Consider the following 16,327-nt stretch of genomic DNA (forward strand, 5'->3'; position numbering starts at 1 on the left):
TTTAGATGGCTCACGGCGTGTTGTCTATGGATTTGTGGTTGAAGATGAGAAAAGGCACATACACCACATTAAATATCCATATTGATTTGTAATGGTATTTTTCTTGATGCTTTTTTAATTGGAAAAAAATACCAACTGAGCACACGCACACCCTTTTCCTCAACCCAAAGGCACAGTTCAGATGTAAAGTCCATGCACAAGCACTGAAGTGGGGAGAGACTGAAAGTTGTTAAAATCCACAAGAAGGAAAATGTGGATCCAACCATATGTTAGGGAATGCTGCAGTATGTCCTGTAGGGTCTTTGTTTGTGTGCTGGATGAGTGGCCACCAGTTCATGGAATTCAAATTATAATACAATGAAATTCAAATTAAAAGAAGCAGTAATAATACAATTAAAAATCATGCACAGTGCATTACAGTTTCTGCGACAGGCAGAAAAATCATGAAGTGGTCTTCTAAGACTCTCAGCAAATCTTCGAGTGATTTGTGGGGTGAAGTGGCAGTTTGTTGGAAAGAGGCAGCAAATCATTATCTCCTTGAAATGGCATTAACTAGCCCACGCCTTTCTTTTACAAAACACCACCTGCCTCCAAAATTGGCTACTCGAGAGCATCCGTCTTCTTCTCTTTCAACTTCTGGAAGCCACAGGTGGAATCGAGGGGCTCTGCCTGAATGTTCTCCTTTTTTACAAGAATGACACACTTGTGATTTTTCTAGCACCAACCCACTTGCGGCGAAACTGCACAGCATTATCACTGATGAGGCGTTTGAGTTTTACTGTACCCAGTGCCACAAACAAATCAACCGCCTCGAGGACCTGTCTGCTCGCCTAAATGATCTTGAAATGAATAGGTAACTCGTTTGGGGCATGAGACACTCTTCTTTTTAAAGTTGCATGATTTATATGTTCTTGGGAAAGTAGGGCTCGCATGGTTTGCTAAGCATGGGTGCTCACTTTTTTCCTTCCTTTCTTTATAACAAATCACATCTGCAGTACGTTCAGAGGAAGGGCCCTGAACTGTTGTTGTCTATTGGTGAAGGCTGAACCGTGAATCAGGAAGTCTCCAGTTCAAATCTAGCCTCTGCCAATCTGCCTACCAGGCAGCTTTAAGTGATATTTGGCCCTGTTATTGAAACCATTTGATATTTGGGGCGCTTACAATGCAGGATGGGCCTGTTTCCTTTGAGGTTTGCCAAATTGGTTGGTTGGTTTATTTCACAAGATTTATTTTATACACCACTCGATTGTAATATAATTAAACCCCAGAGCTTATTTACAAAAATAACAAATTTTAAACGGCTAAGTGTGATGATGGAGCAGCTTGCCTGCCAAAGTGTATTATTCAGTTGTGGTTTTCCCCACCCTCACCCACATCCTCTTAGTAATATCAAGTCTACCATTTTCTTGCATAAGATAGGAACATAGGGTTGTGGCCCCCCATGTCATACTCAAGAGTGGACCCACTGCAATAGATCCAAGTTAGTTTTGTCCATTAATTTCAGTGGATCGACTCTTAAGTAGAGCTTGGCATTGGAGACTAAGCCCTAGGAAGTTGCCTTATACTGAGTCAGGCTGTTGACTCCTTTATGTCAGTTCTGGTCTGGGTCTGTCCAGGATTTCAGGCAGGGGCCCCTCCCAGCCCTATCAGGAGATGCCAGAGATTGAACCCAGGACCTTCTGCATGCAAAGCAGGTTCCCTGTCACTGAGCCACAGCCCTTCCCCATCACCCTCTTCACTGCCTGTGTGTATATCTTCAGGGAGGAAGGCTGTTTCTCAATAGCAGTCTTGATCACTGGCTGCTGATAATGCACATCAGTGTCTGTGCAACTTGCACTCAGTTGACTGCCCTTAAAAAAAATGTTGGGAGATGGAGGTGTTTGTTAGCACTGCATGTGAAAGCACCCTATCTCTATCCCTTCAAAACCAGGAAGAACACTGCCAGTGAGAATCCTCCTTTTTGCATTTTTCTGCTCTGCAATTAATCTCCTTTGCATGAACTAATCTGTGTGTCTGAAGCAAATGTGGCATTTCTGGATTCCTCCTTGGTGCCTTTGTGATCTACACTGGCCTAAGGAGAACGGGGCGTGGGGAATGGCAGCAGCTAGTGAAAGAGGTGGGGGGCTTCAAGCAAGATGAGGCAATGGTGGTTTTAGAAAGCAGGTTGAGAACTGTAGATGAATATGTTGGACAGGCTTGGTAAATGGAGACCCTAGCGATCGCTGCAAGCCATGAGGCAGCTGTCACCAATCTAGCCCCCTCCACCTGCTTTGGTTAGCAGCTCTCATCAGCCTCAGTCAGCACAGATGTTGGCAAATGTTGGGATAAGCCATGGCAGAAGGAATGGAGTTGGGTATGGCAGATGGGAGGAGGAGATGAGGCAAATAAGAGAGGAGCATGAGAGGCCTTGCAGCTCTACTCAATAAGTAAGCTTAATTGAGTACGTGTGCAGGTTTGTAGTCTTGTCAACTGATCTACTGCATTTACTCGAATCTAATGTGCCATTGAATCTAATGCACACCCTAATGTTCACGATGTAATTTGGCCAAAAAAGGTGCACTTTACATTTGAGTTAATGCAGTATTTAGCTCAGTATTGTCCACACAATGACTGGCAGTAGTTTTCCAGGCAGGGCTCTTCCCCAGTCCTTATTTGGAGATGCTGGGGGTTGAACCTGTGACCTTCTGCATGCAAAGCAGGTGTCCTGCCACTCAGATACAGCCCCTTCCAGCCTGAAGGAAATGATTGCATTAGATTGGTGTGCCAAGATCAAAGGCTTATGACAACATTGCAAACATTGCGAATGGAGATGTCATGTATTCCGAGAACCCCCTTTACTTACTACTACATAGATTTCCAGCAATTATATTATGCTGAATGTCCAACCCCCCAACCCGGTCTGGTAGATGTTCACAAGGGGAATTCACACGATCGGAAGGCATGGAGGTGGGGAAGAGACGGTGTGACAGTGGAGGCTGGTATATCAGGGCAAGTGGAGCACTGCCCCTCTAACCTCAGCCTACCTTCAGCCAGCCCCCACCTGCCCACTCTGACACATTGCCAGTCCAAGGAATGGCACAGCCAATCAGCTTCCTTCTCCTTAGGCTCCAGGTTTCCCCTTGTAGCACTCAGCAGGGAGGAGGAGGGCGACAAAAGTTGGCTTTGATTCTAGTCCTGGCTGTGCCTGTCATTGGCTCTGGCTCCACCTACTGTTAGTCCCTCCCCCTGTCTTCCGTCTTACCAGTTCAAGTGGGCACCAGCCACCTCTGAACATGGCAAGGACATCTTGGTGCCATGTGCTGCTGTCAACAGGGACCTGCAGCCACTGCTGGCTGCATGTGCCTATATGACATGCCTACTGCTAAAGTGGTATGTTCAAATCCATGTTGCTGTTTTTACACACAGATGCCTCCCCTTTCTCTCCACTGGAACTTAGGTTGTAAATGCTAAGAAGAGGCTGACCTTTGTTTGCATGTTTCTCTGTACAGCACTGCATGCATTAAGGGTGCTATATATAGAATCTCAGCATTGAAAAGGACCTTCAATACCTTTTAGTGACTCTCTGTTGATGCAAGAAGCCCACTCCTACAGCTTCTCTGATAGACGGCTACCCAGCTTAAAAATCTATCGCAACGGTCAATCCATTCCTCTCTCTGTGTTTGCATATATTATGTTCTGCTCTTAAGGACCAGCCCTACTATTAGGCAAAGTGAAGCAGTCACCTCAGGTGGTGGATGCTGGCAGGTGGGTGGCGGCAGCAGCAGCACCTTCAGCCATTCCTGCTGAGCCTCCTGGGCATTCTCCTCTGGTGGAGGTCAGAGCTATGTGTGCTAGAGACTTGTTATGCACCCCCTAAACTAGCCTGCTGCCTTCATGTGTGGTGGAGGACACAATCCCTTTCCCAGTGTTGAAACAAGATTAAAGTCCCAGTCCAGGCCACACTTGCACCAAACATTTAAAGCACTATGCTGCCACCTTAACAGTCATGGTTTATCCCAAAGCATTCTGGGAATTGTCATTTGTTATGGGTTCTAAGAGTTGTTAGGTGACCCCCTCTTCTTCTCACAGAGCTACAGTTCCCCAAGTGCTTTAACAATCAATTCACCTTTCCCAATGAACTCTGAGAGAAGCGCTGGCTGTTAATGTGGCACCATAGTGCTTTAAATGTATGGTGCAGATGTGACCCCGGTCAGATTCTGCTCTTGGAATTGTGGGAGATGGGGGACAGATGCCCTCTTGTCCTTTGCCTCAGTGGATAAAAATATTTTGGGCAAGCTGTTGCTCCTAAGTGTTATATATCTTAACAGTTAAAACCTATCCCCTGAAACAGATATACACACCTCTAGAGGTCAGAAAAGGTGATGCCACGATTTGGGCTAGGAACCTTTTTCCTAGGGGTGACCTTTAAGAGTTCTCTCAGCCCCACTACTTACTGGGTTTGGGTTCTCCTCTCTCTGCTTCTTGTCGTGTTTCCAGTCATCCGTCCGGCCCCTTCTCCTCTTTCTCTGACAGAAGCTCCTGCTTAGAAAGATGGCCAAGGCACGTCCAGCCTTGGTTCGTAAGTGGGGCTTTTTTCAGGTGTGTGCATTTGGCTTCACCTCTGTGTGCCACAGACCTTTTCTGTGGTGCGCCTGTTTGAGGTACGTTGCTTGGCACTCCCTGCACCTTGCTATCGGGGGTTCAGATGCCCGCTTGGCTGACAGGTGGGTTTAAATCCAGCAGAAGCCAAAAGTCCCACCACACTCAAGTTCTATTCTTAGCCTCGGGATCTGTTTTCAAGACTGGCCAGTGAACGGACGCAGGGGGAAGAGGAGCGATGGACGCTCCTGCAGGTACCGCAGAGGGCCCGTTTTGTTCCATTCCGATGTTGCATCGCTGCTAAAAACATGTGCAGAAAAGATGTTGCCTCTGGCTGGGTTTAGATTTGGGGCGGGATGGGGTGCATGGCCTGGGTGTGCTGTGTTGTGCATTTGTGCCGTGAATTGTAAAGGATATGCCCCTGCCGCTCTGTCTTCGCTTGCTTCCTGTTTCGCTTGTTGCTCTTGGGTGTCAGTTTTCCTGACTTAGTTTTCCTGTTGTTCATTCCACAGTCCAAATAAGAGGCTCTCAAGCAAGAAGGTAGCCAGGTACGCTCTGATGTTCCTTTTACTCTCCCTGTGCTTGCTCTCAAAGCCCACGCGACGGCTTCCTTGCATGGGTCCCCCCCCCCGTGTGGTGGTGGGGTCACTCTTTCTCCTTCCACCTTCTCTTTCCAGTGACTGCATGAGGGCAGTTTCTTTCCTTGTTTTTTAAAAAGTACATCTCCTGAGCAGTTACATCTTTCGGCGTTGCATGCTAGAAGTGCATGTGGGTGGTCTTTGTTTGGTATGTTTTCTCCTTGCCCCAGAGGGAATGGATGAAGTACTCCTGGAGGCTCTATTTATATTTTGCTTGGATTTGAGGAGTCTTGCAGTTTGGGGGTTGCCATTTTTTTACTAGTCTGCGGGGGGCTGTTGGAGAAGGGGGACACAGCGAACCTGCATTCCACACTAGATACAGAGGAGGGGGCTTCTCTCCTCCCTGTAGCCTGTTTGGTTTCTATGCTGGGTGCACAGGAGGGCCGGATTGCTTGACCTGTCCTCCATCCGCCCTACTCACCAACTGACATGCTGCTCCTTGTTACCAGTCTAGCACTTAAATTTGGAAGGCTACCTTGTCTCAGGGGTAAAAGGTGTAAGGCTTCTGCCCAGCGTACCTTGGGAGTCTGCTTTTTCCATGCGGGGCTCTCCTGTTAAAGCATCTCAGACATCCACCAGGACCCACTTTGTCTTAATGATTATTCTCTACACATTGGTTGCAATAAGAACAAAGTGTGAGAAAGGGCATTCTTAGGGCTTCTTCCTGCTCTCGTTCGCTCTCTTCCCCCAACCCAGCATTATGGAATAGCATCCTGCTGCTGATTTGCCAAAATTCAACCAGAGCATGTGGATACCCATCTGTTGGTCCGCCCTTCAGGACTCACGATTAAACTATGAAAGTTGCACAAGGGGTGGGTGTTCTTCACTGGATTAGGTGTTGCTTTCACTGCAATTTTGGGTCTGGGAAAAGGGGTTAGCTTTAATCAGAGTAACCCACTGAAATTAATGGACATGATGAACTTAGTTCCTTTATTTTCAATAGGTCTACTCTGACTAAAACTTAGGTGGATACATCTAAGCAGCTAAAACACCAGCAGCTGCCTCCCCCAATGTAGGTGACACACACACACACACACACACAGTCCTCCATCTGTTTTTAAATTCTATTCTATTTATTACATTTATACCCAACCTGAGCCTCTGAAGTGAAGAGATAGAGGAGCATTTAAAAACTACTTGGGAGTGGCTCCTCACACACCCCTGCCCCAGGTAACACCCATGAGAGCTGCCTATGAGACTAGAGCTTTTACTTCACTTTCCTCGTTTATTGGGGGGCAGGATGCGGCTCACCAACCCTCTCACGCTGGCTGGCCAGTGGGACCAGTTTCTTTCTGACATGCACACTGGTTGGGACAATATTGATTGCTTAGTCACCGCTGTGTCCTCCTCCTGCCGCCACAGCCAGAGGTAACTAACATGGCATCCTCCAAATAAATGCTGCTGGGCCCCAACTTCCATCAGCCCCACCTAACATGGACTAGTGGTTAGGGTGGTTAGGGATGATGGGAGCTGTAGCCCAGCAACCTCTGGGTTAGGTTGGCTATCCCTGCCATATGGCCTGGCTCAAATTTAATGGGCCATCAGGGAGGAGGCTGTGCTTGCCCTCTTGCAGGGCTTTTGGGGTGGCATTTCTTTACCAAAGCTGATGGTATTCCTGGCTCTGCCTTGTCTGCAAGAGACAGGTTTTGCTGCTGTGTAGGGAGATCTGGAACGAGGTCCACAGCTTTGAAGCTGCCTGTATATTTTTCATGCTTTGCTTTGGTTGATCAGCAGTGTAACTTGCATTAACCACCTGTAACCTATCATTAACCACTTCTTATTAACCACCCTTCAAACACCACAATGCGTTCACAGTCTCTCGGTGCATGAATTTCTGTGTTAAGGCTTTGCATGGCGGGTGGGGAAGGCAGAGGACACCCAAAGCCTGCCTCCCCCTTGTCCTTTGGGTGGAATATTGAACACTCTTTAAGTGATAAAGTGCATTACTAGTTAACAGCTGATAAATGTCTGACCTGGGTGTCGTGTCATAAAATGATGGCCTTTGGACCACAACAGAGACCCACAGGGAGAAGTGTTAAAATGGAAGCAGCTTCCATGGGTGTGGGGGGCATAGAATCATAGCATTGTAGAGTTGGAAGGGACCATGAGTGTCATCTAGTCCAACCCCCTGCAATGCAGGAGCCTCAACATGATGGGAGGGCTTGTTTTACCAATTTGCTCTCTGCCTCCCAGCCTGCCTCTTAGGGAACATAGAAAGCTGCCTTATGCTTTCCACCTAGCTCAGTATGGTCTACACTGACTGGCAGTGGCTCCCCAGGGTTTTAGGCAGAGAGATTTCCTGCCCCTACCTGAAAATGTGGGGATTTAACCTGGAAACTTCTGAATGCAAGGCAGGTGCTGTGCTTCTGAGCTACAGCTCTTCCCGCGAAGTAGATTAGACTGAAATACAGCCGCTTGCCCAAGGCTTTAGAGTGGGTGAGGATTTGAATGTCGGATTCCCAGATGCAAACAGGCCACTCCAGCAATTTATCCTGGGACGTCCAGCCTGCGAAGTATATATGCTGCAGCGTTGAGCCACGGTCCTTCCTCTTTCATGTTCTTTATTGCTCTTGAGAACGTGTTTTATCTCGCTGCCATGAAGATCAGAAAGAAATTAAGTGGGAGAAAGTCAGATCTTAATCATCCCATATTCCAAAGAGCAAAGGGGAAAAGGTGTGTAAGTGTGGGTACCTGGTAATATGCTATTGTTCTCTGCCACCCCAGAAAGGTGTCAGACAACCTTGCTCAGCTTAGAGGACTATTGAGGGATGCTGTGGGTGGGCTGGCAGTAGCCCGTGAAACAGAAGTGTTTGGGGTTTTTTAATTGAGAAATCCAACTCTGGTAGTCAGACAGGGCTTCTGAACTGCACTTGATGATGGAATCCCCTGCAGGAAGGGAAAGGAGCAAGGTGGAAATGTTAACCCATGCACAACTGTGCTAGTTCGGTGTTCTCCTCTGTGATGATGGTCCTTCTAATTGTCTTCTTGCTTTGGATCGGCCTGGTCTGTCTTCGTTACAGACACCTTCACCAGACAGGAACCCTCCCTCTAGATGTCATGGAGGAACCCTTCCGGAACAACACCGAATGCCTGGAAGAGGACATCACTGATAAGGTGGGTGTGTTTTACAGCTGGAAAGCATTACTGTTAGAGTGTGTGGAAGCAAATGCTTTCTTCTCTGTCTGTCTGTCTCTCTGTTAAAGATCTGGGTATGTGTCTCCTGATCAGGAGGAGACTAACACAGACCAGTGACTCATATAGAGAGGCAGCAAACGCCCTCCTCTCATATGGGTGTAATGCTGCTCTAGTACTGCTCCAGACAATTGCGGGCTCCCAACTCCCACCTGCCCCAGCCTGCATGGCCACTGGGATGCTTTACTTTTTATGTGTTTAGAAAAATTTCTAACCCATCCTTTATTAAAGGCCACAGGTTCCCTGTTCATGATTACAAGAAGGCCACCCCCCACTTTCCCAGCTGTTGCTGCTGCTGCTGTGGAGCACTGGCTTAGGATATGCGAGCATCCAGCATCTTAAGGGTTTTGAAACAGCAGCCCTGAGCATTGACTCAAATGGATTACCAAGAAGGAGCATTCTATTTTTAAATCTCTCCCAAAAGGTGAGGCTTTGGGTATTACAGACTAAGGAGCCAAGGATGATAATATGACGTTAAGCAAAGGACCATGAAGTGCAGAGGAAACAAAGTGTACAACTGGTTACAGCTGCTTGCTCTTGAATTGGACCAAAACCTCTGGCCCCAGACTGGCTTTCATGCCCTATGGGTGAAGCAGGAAGGACAGGCCTTTTAATGCTTGACTCTCACTGCTCCTTTTGCAGGTGATCTTCCTAGAGAAAAGAGTGACAGAGCTGGAAAAGGACACGGCGGCAAATGGGGAGCAGCACAGCCGCTTAAAGCAGGAAAACCTACAACTGGTGCACAGGTAAAAATCGGGTGGGTGGGAGATTGGCTTGCATGACAGGTGTCAGCTTTGAGACAAGCCTGTCTGTGTGTTCAGAAATGGCATGTGACACAGTTGTGTGGAATGACAGGGCTTGAGACATGACACAGCCCTATCAATTGTTAGTAGAATTTACCGTATTTTTCACCCTATAGGGCGCACTGGCCCATAGGGCGCACCTAGTTTTTTTGGGGGGAAATAAAGAAAAAAATTATTTCTCCCCCAGGCGTGGGCTTCCCCCGCCCCCAGAACAGGCTGCTATCCGCAAGCCTTGGGAGCCCGGCAGGAACTCCCGCCGGGCTCCCCAGGCTTGCGGATAGCTTCCTGAAGCCTGCATTCACCTCATAGGACGCACACACATTTCCCCTTCATTTTTGGAGGGGAAAAAGTGCGTCCTGTAGGGCAAAAAATACGGTACTTTACCATGCTCTGTTATTTAGCTGGTGGAGACAATGAGAAAGAGGAGAACTGGTTCTGGTTTGGGGTGCATAAAAGCATCAAGGTCAACTCAGTGTTCTATTTTCCTCTATACTCAATATAATTTTTCTCTTTTATTTAGTTATTGTGGTTCTCTATTTTGGTAAGGTCTGTTAGGGTCCATGACAGCTATATAAGTTGATCAACTTATAAAGCAGGGAACCCTTGCTTTAAACAAAGAAATTAGGCCAATGCTCAAATCATTGGGTGGGGGACATGATTCCGCTAATATTGTGAGGATAGGGTGTGCAGTTTTTGGATTTCATTATGGGCCTCATGCTTCCCCTCCATGCCCCAGTATTTTAGGTGTGGTGTGCATGTGTGCCATTTCAAATAGAATACTTCCTATTTATTTAAACACAATTTCTATGTTTCTAAGCATTTACAAAGAACTACCTGAAATAGTAAGCAAATAATATTGATAGGAGCAAACAGTAAAAACAAATTTAATGTCATATTTTGTCAAAATATAAATAAAACCAGCAACTTTAAAACAAGTATACACAATAAGAAAATTACATGTTAGAATCGGCATGGTGAAATGACCCCTATACCAAATGTTATTTTCCTTCATTTGTGTGCAAAATGCTTTTTCGCCTGAACATTTGTGCTCCAGGGGGAGTTGCCCTGTGAGTGTCAGCCACTGAACTCCACAACCTCTCTATGTCTCCACAGAGCGAACGCCCTGGAGGAGCAGCTGAAAGAGCAGGAGCTGAAATCGGATGAGGTCCTCATGGATGAAATCCGGAAACAGCGGGATCTGCTGAGCAAGATGGAGCGGGAGAAGAGCATTGAGATTGAGAACCTCCAAGCCCGGTACGGTTGGCAAATGGATGGAGACTTTGCTTAGGCACATCCTTACTCTGGGTCATCCAGTTACATTCACTGGTGGAAGATTCAGCAAGTAAAAAAGGAAGCCCTTATTCGTACAACTTACAGTTAACACATGTTGGTGGTGGTGGGGCTACATTCCCCTTTGGAGAGCCTTCCAGGGGTTCACATGCCAGGGGTGTGTGACCAGAGCTAAAGGTGGGCGGAGCAACCGATGTAAATTTTAGGCTTTGTACAGTTATTTACACTCACACACATGTCTCTCTTCTCCATCCAGGGAAGCGAGAAACAAGATCAGGGTTCAAGGGCACATGAGGCCAGCCAAGGCCAGCGAGGGGTGTGGCCTGGGGAGAGTCACAAGGGCCAGGCAGAGAGGCCTCATGCTTGCAGGGATGGCAGTACATTTCCAAGCTTATGCTTGTTTCTGTAAACTGCAGGATACAACAGCTGGATGATGAGAATGGAGAACTTCGGTCCTGCGTCCCTTGCCTGAGAGCCAATATTGAGAGGCTAGAGGAGGTGAGGTGCCTCTGCCAGGCAGAGATTTCTGTAATATGCCTCTGTGTGTCTTAAAAATAAAAGGGGTGGTGTGCTTTCCTCTGGACCAGAACTTCTCAGCAGTAAAGAAAAATGCATATGGCTCTATGTCTCAGTGACACAGCATTAATTATCCCACCCTTACTCAGCTTCCTTGCCTTCAGAGCAAGCTGTGCTCAGTTTGCTCTTGCCAGAGGGGCTTCACACCTGCTTTAGGCCATGCACTTAGGCAAATCTCAGATTATTTTTCTCCCCCTGAGGTCAAATACTAGCCTTTCCATGAATGCGAGCCTAGGCTGCCTTGTAACTTCAAACCTGTCACTTTCAGACTCCAATCCCCATGTTCACTTACCTTGTAGTAAACCCCACTGAATATAGCAGGGATTTCTTTGGAGTAGATATGCATAGAAATGTATGATGTATCTCCTGTGATTTGCTATAGCAGTTATCCTAAAATGATACTGCATCAATTTCTCTTATATGATCAAGTGGAAGGCTAGGCTCGGTTGGAGGGGTTGTGATTAGATTTTGGCTTAATTTTTACCAGAAGCAGGGGGTGGTTCACCTGTAATCCAAAATACAAAACATAGTGCAAGTGAGTGAGACTTTTATTTTGAGATGCAGGCTACAAGTGTTCAGCTCCTTCAGATAAGAAGAAAAGAAAGGAAAGGAAAGGAAAGGAAAGGAAAGGAAAGGAAAGGAAAGGAAAGGAAAGGAAAGGGGAGAAGGGAATTTTGTAGCAGGTAACAGGTGATTTTCAAGTAGAGCTTGTATCCAAGTACAGGGTGAGTCTTTTAAAAGAGGCCCCGTGGAAAATGTGTACTCTGTATCCACGGGGCCTCTTTTAAAGAACTCATCCTGTATATACTGTAACTGGGAAATTAACATTGTATATGAATTCAGTGATTTTATACAAAATGGGCGATATGTGAGATTTTGCACAGATGGATTTCCCTTGGTATCAAAACCAAACATTCTGACACCTTGTTTCAAATGTTAGCTAATAGTATGTACCTTCAGTTACAGATAGGTAGCCGTGTTGGTCTGCCATAGTCAAAACAAAAAATTCCTTCCAGTAGCACCTTAAAGACCAACTACCCGTATTTTTCGCTCTATAACACGCACTTGACCATAACACGCACATAGTTTTTAGAGGAGGAAAACAAGAAAAAACATATTCTAAACGAAACAGTGGATGTATGATTTTTGTGGTTCATGCTGTGGCCACAGACATGTGATCTGACAGTGAGTTTGGGGTGACCCAGTGCAAAAATCCTGAGGATCCATGTGGATCTGTGCTTTGTAACCACGTTTTAAGTGGGGAGGGAAGGAAAAGCACTCAAGGGACAAGGAACACGCGAGGGGTGGGTGGAGAAGGATGCTGTTAATAATGCAGAAGAGGGGTATAAGAGGAGAAGGCCCCTCTCCTCTCCCGCTTTGCTCCTTTAAAGGCTCTGCTTCTCTGTCTCCTCCCCGGCTCGCTGAAAAAAACAGCTCCGGACTCGTATAAGCGGCTCCTCTCCTCTCCCGCTTTGCTCCTTTAAAGCAAGCAGGCTCTCTGTCCCTCTCTCCTCCCCACTCAGCGGCTCTTCTCCCGCAAGCCACGAAGGAGGGAAGGAAGGGGAACCATGTATCTTCTGCTCACAACCGCAGCAGATCCCCCCGCCATCTGTAGGCATTCGCTCCATAACACGCACAGACATTTCCCCTTACTTTCTAGGAGGAAAAAAGTGAGTGTTATGGTGCAAAAAATACGGTAAGTTAGTTCTAGGTATGAGCTTTCGTGTGCATGCACACTTATCTGAAGAAGTGTGCATGCACACGAAAGCTCATAGTAGAACTAACTTAGTTGGTCTTTAAGGTGCTACTGGAAGGAATTTTTTGTTATGTACCTTCAGTTTTTGTAGTTTTAACTAGAGAATAATGGAGAGTTTCTGGACGATACATTTTTTTAAAAGAAAGGTTCCTTGTCTAAAAATCTACACTTTTGTTTGTTCCTTGATTTTCAATCCAAGAGGCTATTTTTGTCCTGCTTTTTGGAAGCTTAATTTGGCTATTTTTGCTGCATTGTTGAATACTTAGGGTATTGAGCTGCAACCTTTGTTAGGCTTCTAGTTACTAATTGTTACTGGTAGCAAATACCGTATTTTTCTCCCTATAGGACGCACTTTTTCCCCTCCAAAAATGAAGGGGAAATGTGTGTGCGTCCTATGGGGCGGATCCAGGCTTCAGGAAGCTATCCGCAAGTCTTGGGAGCCCGTAGTACAACTTGGGAGCTGTATGTGATGACTAGAGGTGTCAGATCAACAGATCAACAGAGCCAGACTGATACCCAGAGAGAACTTGCTGCAAGACAGACCCAAAAAAGAAAATAACATAACACCTCTAGTCATCACATACAGCTCCCAAGTTAAAACAGTACAACGCATCATCAGAGATCTACAACCTCTCCTGGACAATGACAGTTCTCTTTCTCAAGCTCTGGGAGGAAGACCTTTCATTGCCTCCAGACAGCCCCCCAATCTTAAACAACTCCTAACCCACAATAATACTATAACCAGACTTAACACGGACACTGGCACCAGAGCCTGCAATAAACCCAGATGCCAACTTTGCTGCCACATACACCCGGACAACACCATTACTGGCCCCAACAACATCACACATACCATCTCGGGACTATTTAATTGCTCATCGTCTAACATTGTGTATGCCATAAAATGCCAACAGTGTCCTTCAGCTCTCTATATTGGACAAACAGGCCAGACCTTACGCCAAAGAATAAACGGACATAAATCCGACATCAGGAACCACAAGACAGAAAAACCAGTAGGAGAACACTTCAATCTCCCAGGACATTCTATACAAGATCTCAAAGTAGCTGTTCTATTACAAAGGAATTTCAGAAATAGACTGGAAAGAGAAGCTGCTGAATTGCAACTTATCACCAAACTTAAAACTATGGAGAGACCTGGTTTGAACAAAGACATTGGATTCTTATCTCATTATACATGACAAAGCCATTTTTCACCTTCTCACCCCTTGCTTTTTCCTGTTAGACCTATTGCAGTCGTTAAGAGTCGTCAACAGGCTCATCGCAGCTATCTGCCAATCACCCATTCCCACCACCCTTCTGAGTAATACCCCTCCCCACCTTCTCACTATATAGAAAGGTCCGGTGACTTCTGTTTCAGTGTATCTGAAGAAGTGTGCATGCACACGAAAGCTCATACCTAGAACTAACTCAGTTGGTCTTTAAGGTGCTACTGGAAGGAATTTTTTTATTTTATAATTCTTTAATGAGGGTTATGAAGACCAAGAGTGTACAACAATCTTGTAAAGTAGGCCAGTGTTAACTTTCATGTTACAGATGCGGGTGGGGTGACAGGAAAATATGCCTAAGGCCCCCTATTACATTCATGTTTGGCCAAGGGGTCTCCCACTTTTGCTGACTCTATGAGGAGAGAGTTTCAAGCAGTATCCATAATAATAAAACCCAACCAATCGCACGTGTTACCTTGTCTGGATCACTTATGCATTTCTAACCCCTTTGCCTTGCTTAAAGCAGGTTTCTTATGTTCCTTGCTTGTTGCCATTCTGCCCTCTAGTGTCCCTTTTCCAAGTGAAGGAAGGCATGGGGTCTTGCTGGACTTCAGAGGTACTTGGAAGAGGCGAGTGTGTTGGGAGGGTCACAGTTTCATTTCCCTGGCTTTTTTTTTCAGGAGAAGCAGAAGTTGCTAGACGAGATAGAAGACCTCACAATGCAGCTCAATGAGGAGCAGGAGAACAAGAGGAAGTTGGGAGACAAGCTGACCCACGAGAGGCACCAGTTCCAAAAGGACAAGGAATCGACCCAGGAGGTGAGCAGAGCCTGCTGGCTTCCAGAGGGGGACTGCGCCATGGGGCACTCCCTGCTATCCTGCCTCATCCCCACCCCCAGATATCTCACTCTCTTCTGACTAGATTATTTGTATTATTTGTATTATTTATTAAATTTGTATACCGTCCTTCATCCACAGATCTTGAGGCAGTTCACGACATAAAAATACAATATAAAAGCACAACATACATGATAAGAACAAGAACAAAGAAACAGAAACCCACCCCATCCCCTCCAGAGCAGGCTTTTTCCTTGTCTTTTTTCACTCTTATGTTTAGCAAAATGCATTGCTTAAACCAACCTTTGCCAGCCTGGTGTCCTCTAGATGTTTTGGGCTACAACTCCCATCAGCATGTGTTGGCTGGGGCTGATAGGAGTCAAGAGTCACAGCAGCATAGTGAGGGCCACAGGTTCCCCATCCCTGCCGTAAAGTCTTGGCCCTTATCAGTCCTGCCCTTGGTTGCTGATCTCCAGTTTTGGGTGGAACTAGTTGTAGATCATAGGATTATGTTTAAGACTTCATTTCAGGGTGGGTGTAAGGTTATCAGAGTTTAAAGGCCTCCTGTCTGTCTGTCTCTCCTTTTTGAATAAATATTACATTGTTATCAGTACAGAAACATTTGTGCCTTTTGCCTTGCACACCTAGTGCACCAGCCCATTTACCTCCTTGCAGTAAAGAGTCGCTTTGTATGTATGGGCTAGTGCTCTTGGGCGATAGTCCTCCACTAATTTAGTTGCCTCCCTTGCCTTGCAGTTGATTGAGGACCTCAGGAAACAGCTGGAGCACCTGCAGCTCTTCAAGCTGGAAGCAGAACAGCGAAGGGGCAGGAGCAGTAGCATAGGCCTCCAGGAATACAACAGCCGGACGCGGGAGACAGAACTGGAGCAAGAGATCAGGCGGCTCAAGCAGGTACTCGAGCTTTCCTTACAGACTTCTATGCTATAGCTAGATTGGGCACTGGGAGGAGAGAGCATTGTGGGTCTCAGTATAGCTCTACTGGCCCTGCATTTCAGAGACTGGTTCAAATTAAATGCAAGAGGATGCTAAAACAATGTGCTGGAACAACTAAAGGTCAGATGTTGGTGTAGAGAGGTCAAAATAAATGAGCAAGTTTATAACTAAACTGTTGAATCTTTGGTCCTTAAACCAATATTGTGCCCTTAGGATTTGGTATGTTGGCTAAGCAGAACAATTGTGCACTCATTAATCATATACACTTCTCCCAGTGGTATGCTAAAATAATCATTCCATGGCACATTATTCTTAAACTTAGATCTTCTGCCATTTACGGATCTTTTACAGATTGTAGGTGCCAAGTAATGTCATCCACATATCTGCAGAGCATATCTAGATGGTCAGCTTCTTTATAAGGCATCCCGCTGCAGGATCAAAAATGCATTTTTAAATGCATTTACATTAAAGATATAGC

General features: G+C 46.1%; 1 protein-coding gene across 9 annotated transcripts in view; it reads left to right on the plus strand.

Moving 5' to 3' along the window:
• The window catches only part of RAB11FIP3 (RAB11 family interacting protein 3), a 91,151-nt gene that overhangs the window by 69,602 nt on the left and 5,222 nt on the right, over positions 1-16,327 (plus strand). For 5 of the 9 annotated variants that reach the window (XM_081839650.1, XM_081839643.1, XM_081839642.1 and 2 more), the window contains 8 exons: positions 719-853; positions 5,091-5,126; positions 8,237-8,330; positions 9,051-9,154; positions 10,325-10,465; positions 10,918-10,999; positions 14,740-14,877; positions 15,652-15,807. In XM_081839650.1, coding sequence (XP_081695776.1) covers positions 719-853; positions 5,091-5,126; positions 8,237-8,330; positions 9,051-9,154; positions 10,325-10,465; positions 10,918-10,999; positions 14,740-14,877; positions 15,652-15,807 — 886 coding nt within the window. The remainder of the gene's footprint in view (positions 1-718; positions 854-5,090; positions 5,127-8,236; positions 8,331-9,050; positions 9,155-10,324; positions 10,466-10,917; positions 11,000-14,739; positions 14,878-15,651; positions 15,808-16,327) is intronic. The other 4 variants (XM_081839647.1, XM_081839649.1, XM_081839645.1 and 1 more) reach the window with 3 other exon arrangements.

This window comes from Podarcis erhardii (assembly GCF_964252035.2).
Source record: "Podarcis erhardii genome assembly, chromosome: 14".
NCBI classification, from domain to species: Eukaryota; Metazoa; Chordata; class Lepidosauria; order Squamata; family Lacertidae; genus Podarcis; species Podarcis erhardii.